Source organism: Ursus maritimus, unplaced genomic scaffold, assembly GCF_017311325.1.
Source record: "Ursus maritimus isolate PB19 unplaced genomic scaffold, ASM1731132v1 scaffold_12, whole genome shotgun sequence".
In the NCBI taxonomy this organism is placed as follows: Eukaryota; Metazoa; Chordata; class Mammalia; order Carnivora; family Ursidae; genus Ursus; species Ursus maritimus.
Genome location: NW_024423564.1, coordinates 1,273,024 through 1,278,269, shown reverse-complemented (window position 1 = coordinate 1,278,269; position 5,246 = coordinate 1,273,024). Strand labels below are relative to the sequence as shown.

Here is a 5,246-nt window from a genome sequence, read left to right as displayed (position 1 = left end):
CGCGCTCCTGGCGAAGCTGTTGCTCACGTTCCCTGCGGCGCAGCTGCTGTTCTTCCCTCTCCTGCAGGAGCTGCTCCTCCTCGCGGAACTTCCTGTCGCGCTCCTGGCGCCTCCTCTTCTCGCGTTCCTCTCTCTGCAGCTGCTCTTCTTCCCTCAGCTGCTCTCGTTCAGCTGGCTTGGCGTACACTATGTGGCGGCGTCTCTGGCTTTCCTCATCTGGTTGCCACCTCCATTTTTGATCGCGGCGCTGCTCTTCCTGGCGTAGCTTCCTCTCCCGATCCTCTTGGAAGCTCTCCTCCAACTGCTTCTCTTCACGGACCCGCTGCTCCTGCTCCCTCTCGAGTCGCTGGCGGCGCTGCTGCTCCTCCTCACGTAACGGTTCCAGCTCCTGCAGCTCCTCTGCTCTTAGCTGCCTCTCCGGCAGCTCCTGCAACGCGGGCCTGGCCGACAGCCTCTGGCGGTGCCTCTCGCTGTCTTTCTCCGCCTGCCACTGCCATTTGAAGTCGCGGCGCTGCTCTTCCTCCTCCCTCTGCAGGCGTGCCTGCTCCTCCCGTTGCAGTCGCGGTTCGCGCTCTTCCCGGAGGGGCCGGAACCCGCGCTGCCGCTGGCCGTTCTCCTCCTCCCGGAGTTGCCGCGCGCGCTCCTGGCGCCGCCTGTTCTCCTGCTCCTGCCAGTGCCTCTGCTCCTGCTTGCGGGGCCTGGAGTAGACTTTGCTCTGACGAGCTTCTGCCTCACTTTCGAGCTGCCACTGCCACCTTGGGGCGCGGCTCTTGCCCCGCTCACGGGCCTCTTCCTGTTCCACCTCCTCCTCAGCCAGCTGCTGCTCGCGCCTGAGCAGCTGCTCCAAGCGCTGCTCCTCGCGTCTCAGCTGCTCTTTCCGCTTCTCCTGTTCCAAGCCGGGCTCCTCGCTCCTCAGCTGCTCGCGCCTTTCCTCCTGCTCGCGCCTTAGCTGCTGCTCGAGTCTCTCTTCCTGCTCGCGCCTCAGCTCTTGCTCCTGGAGCCGCTCGCGCCTGAGCTGCTCTTTCCGCCTCTCCTGTTCCAAGCGCGGCTCCTCGCTCCTCAGCTGCTCGCGTCTTTCCTCCTGCTCGCGCCTTAGCTGCTGCTCGAATCTCTCTTCCTGCTCGCGCCTCAGCTCTTGCTCCTGGCGCGGCTCCTCTCTCCTCAGCTGCTGCTCGTGCCTCAGCTCCTGCTCCAAGCGCTGCTCCTCGCGCCTCTGCTGCTCGCGTCTTTCCTCCTGCTCGCGCCTTAGCTGCTGCTCGAATCTCTCTTCCTGCTCACGCCTAAGCTGCCGTTCCAAGCGCTGCTCCTCGCGCCTGAGCTGCTGTTTCTGCCTCTCCTGTTCCAAGCGCGGCTCCTCGCTCCTCAGCTGCTCGCGTCTTTCCTCCTGCTCGCGCCTTAGCTGCTGCTCGAATCTCTCTTCCTGCTCGCGCCTCAGCTCTTGCTCCTGGCGCGGCTCCTCTCTCCTCAGCTGCTGCTCGTGCCTCAGCTCCTGCTCCAAGCGCTGCTCCTCGCGCCTCTGCTGCTCGCGTCTTTCCTCCTGCTCACGCCTTAGCTGCTGCTCGAGTCTCTCTTCCTGCTCACGCCTAAGCTGCCGTTCCAAGCGCTGCTCCTCGCGCCTCTGCTGCTCGCGTCTTTCCTCCTGCTCGCGCCTTAGCTGCTGCTCGAATCTCTCTTCCTGCTCACGCCTAAGCTGCCGTTCCAAGCGCTGCTCCTCGCGCCTGAGCTGCTGTTTCTGCCTCTCCTGTTCCAAGCGCGGCTCCTCGCTCCTCAGCTGCTCGCGTCTTTCCTCCTGCTCGCGCTTTTCCTCCTGCTCGCGCCTTAGCTGCTGCTCGAGTCTCTCTTCCTGCTCACGCCTAAGCTGCCGTTCCAAGCGCTGCTCCTCGCGCCTCTGCTGCTCGCGTCTTTCCTCCTGCTCACGCCTTAGCTGCTGCTCGAGTCTCTCTTCCTGCTCACGCCTGAGCTGCTGTTCCAAGCGCTGCTCCTCGCGCCTGAGCTGCTGTTTCTGCCTCTCCTGTTCCAAGAGGGGCTCCTCGCTCCTCAGCTGCTCACGTCTTTCCTCCTGCTCGCGCCTCAGCTGCTGCTCGCGTCTTTCCTCCTGCTCGCGCCTCAGCTGCTGCTCGCGTCTTTCCTCCTGCTCGCGCTTTTCCTCCTGCTCGCGCCTTAGCTGCTGCTCGCGTCTTTCCTCCTGCTCGCGCCTCAGCTGTTGCTCCTGGCGTGGCTCCTCTCTCCTCAGCTGCTCCTCGCGCCTCAGCTGCTCGCGTCTTTCCTCCTGCTCGCGCCTCAGCTGCTGCTCGAGTCTCTCTTCCTGCTCGCGTCTCAGCTCTTGCTCCTGGAGCCGCTCGCGCCTGAGCTGCTGTTCCAAGCGGGGCTCCTCGCTCCTCAGCTGCTCGCGTCTTTCCTCCTGCTCGCGCCTCAGCTCCTTATCGCGCTTCAGCTCCTGCTCTCGTCTCTCCTCCTGTTCCCGCCTCAGCTCCTGCTCCAAGAGGGGCTCCTCGCTCCTCAGCTGCTCGCGTCTTTCCTCCTGCTCACGCCTCAGCTGCTGCTCGAGTCTCTCTTCCTGCTCGTGCCTCAGCTGCTGCTGCAAGCGGGACTCCTCGCCCCTCTGCCGTTGCAACTGCTCTTCCCGGAGTGCTCGCTCGCGTTGCTCTTGGCGTTCTAGCCTTTGCAGCTGCTCTTTCCCCTGGAGGTCGCGCAGCTCCCGCCTCTCTCGCCTTTGCTCTTGATCAGGAAATTTCTCTGGTTCCCGACCCTTGCGCCTCTGCAGATGCTCTTCCTCCTTAAGGCTCTCTTCCCGTTCTCGCGTCTGCAGCCGCTGTTTCTCTTCCTCAGCGAGCTCGCTCTCTAGTTCTTGCCTCTTCTGCCTGCGTTCTTCCAATTGTCTGTCCTGGGGCTCAAATCTCCTTTGGTCTTCTTGCCTGGGATCTTGTAGTGGGTTCTCCTTTCCCTCACACGTGGCCCGCTTCTCATCTAGCCCGGAAGCCTGGCTGAGAGCGTAATAACAAGCTTGAGCCACCTTGAAAATGAACAGGAGGAATTCATTGAAATCGACGAGCCCGTTACAGTCGCGATCCAGAAGTTCCAGGATCAGATCTACTGTCTCAGGGTCATGTGGTCTCTATTAAAAAAATGAAAACAAAATTTTTACAGTGTACTATTTACAAGTAGTAAACTTTAACTCATACACGCGATGAATATTTTGTGATATTCTGACACTCAAAAGACATTAAGAACAATTAGAAAAACATCCAGTGCGTATCAGGTCTTGTCCCTATATAAAATATGAACACTTCGTTTTAAAACATATATTTGTTGAAAATTTTTGTAACTTGTAATTTAATGCTGGTCAAAAGAATCCATCTTCTCTTCAGCTGAGTGAATAAGAATGAACTCATCCTCAAGAGAGAAATACAATGAAAACTTATGAAGTTTTACAGCAGCCATTTCTGTCTGAAATAGCCAGTACCCCTGATCGATTTTTATCCCATGTTTGAAAACAGAACGAAACATTTATATTAACACCATTTTGCTACAGAACAGGCTGATTTTAATTCTTAAAATTTGGAAATAAATATAAGTTCCTTCCAAGTTTAGTTTGATCTGACATCTTTGGTGATAACTTCCCATGAGCAGTTCATTCACAATGATGTTGCCATCAAGTACATGAAATAGTTGATAGAAATTGCTTAGTTCTCAGACTACAATGCCAGTTAAGTACTCAGAAATGAATGAGGGTAGGAGCACCTAAGTGGCTCAGTTGAGTGCCAGACTGGACACTTGGTTTCTGCTCTGGTCATGATCTCAGGGTTGAGGGATGGAGCCTGCAATGGGCGCCACACTCAGCAAGAGTCTGCTTGTCCCTTTTTCCCCCTTACTTCCCCTCACTTGAGCACATTATGGTCTCTCTCTCTCTCATAAATAAATAAAATCTTAAAAAAAGAACTGAATAGGGAATGTAGTATAGAGCCGTGATGGTACAAAATGGATATAAGTCACCATTCTTTGCTATGATCTCTCCTGAGAAGAAATATTATGACCCTAAATCAATAGATTCTCTTCTTGTTATTTCTTACCTGAAGGACATCTCCAAATTCTCTTTCAAGGAGGTTCTTCAGGTCTTTCTTGCTTAGTGCTGCCCCATCACAATCATGTGAGGCATATTGATTGAACATTTCAGTGATATTGAAGATGCTTCTCAGAAGTGGAGACATTTTTTCCCCTTCCTTCAAGTTCAAGTAAATCTAGAAGAATAAAGTAGGATTCACAATCACAACTCTGTTTCTGATCTTGGGGAGGCTTCATCCACACTGTTTCAGTCGGAGCTCTAAATTTACAACTGTAGTTATTTTCAACCTGGGCTTTCAAAGTTTTTTATCTTTAAATATTGTACCCAGAAAGGGGAAGACAGATTCTGAGAAATTTCAAGCCAGGGAATTATCTTCAGACTATCCTGTAGTCAGCTTTTGATTGTCCACTCAATCCAGATTATCCATATCCTTTCCTTCTCTCTCTTCCTGCTCCCTAGCATATGTCAGATCAGATAGTGAAGAGCGTAGAAATTTAAATTTGATATATTGCTACTCATAAGCATCTTCCTCTAAAGTTGAATAAAGAGAATAGGTGAAAGCTAAAAGGTAAAGGAAGATTTGAAGTATCTTAAACTGGATAGAAGCCATGTAAATCTAATTGTGGCAGCAAAACATTTGGTGATAACCAGAAAAATAAAAAGGGAATGTGGATTATTTTCCAACCTTATAGTACATACATCTATGAGAATAATTCATTAAGTCACCAGTTCTAAGATTAAGTACCACTTCCTTCTAGTAAAAGATGGCATTATAATATTCAGCTATAACTATACAGAAAACGGAGTACATGTTATCTGCATTAACCCAGATAATGTTGCAAATACTCAGTTATTGGCTGGCTTCTTTAATTTCTTCTTAACTCCAATACTTCAGATGTATTAACTACATGAAGATGGTCTATATTGAGTAGAACCAATATAGAAAGAGTACTGAGGGTTGACAATCTTTTGAGTTGTCAGTTTTTAGGACGAAGAACCCCATCAGAGTGACACATGACATCCTCCACCCCCTGATGTGCAAACAAACTTATAGAATTCAGAGCCTTGGGAGAAGAGCCATGTTTCCATTTGAGTGATGGCTTCAGCTATAAGATGGCATGGAGTTAGTGGGAATTTGACATCACTGTAAGCTACTGATCATTTCTGGCACATAGACCCTCAT

The 5,246-nt window shown here is 52.1% G+C and overlaps 1 protein-coding gene across 1 annotated transcript in view; it reads right to left on the bottom strand.

Annotated features, from left to right (window-relative positions):
• Positions 1-4,208, bottom strand: part of TCHH (trichohyalin) — a 7,901-nt gene extending 3,693 nt beyond the window's left edge. The window contains 5 exon segments of the mRNA XM_040626732.1: positions 1-4; positions 7-527; positions 594-1,289; positions 1,539-3,115; positions 4,071-4,208. The exon segment at positions 1-4 is cut by the window's left edge and continues 540 nt beyond it. Coding sequence (XP_040482666.1) covers positions 1-4; positions 7-527; positions 594-1,289; positions 1,539-3,115; positions 4,071-4,208 — 2,936 coding nt within the window.
• Between the last annotated feature and the right edge of the window lie 1,038 nt (positions 4,209-5,246).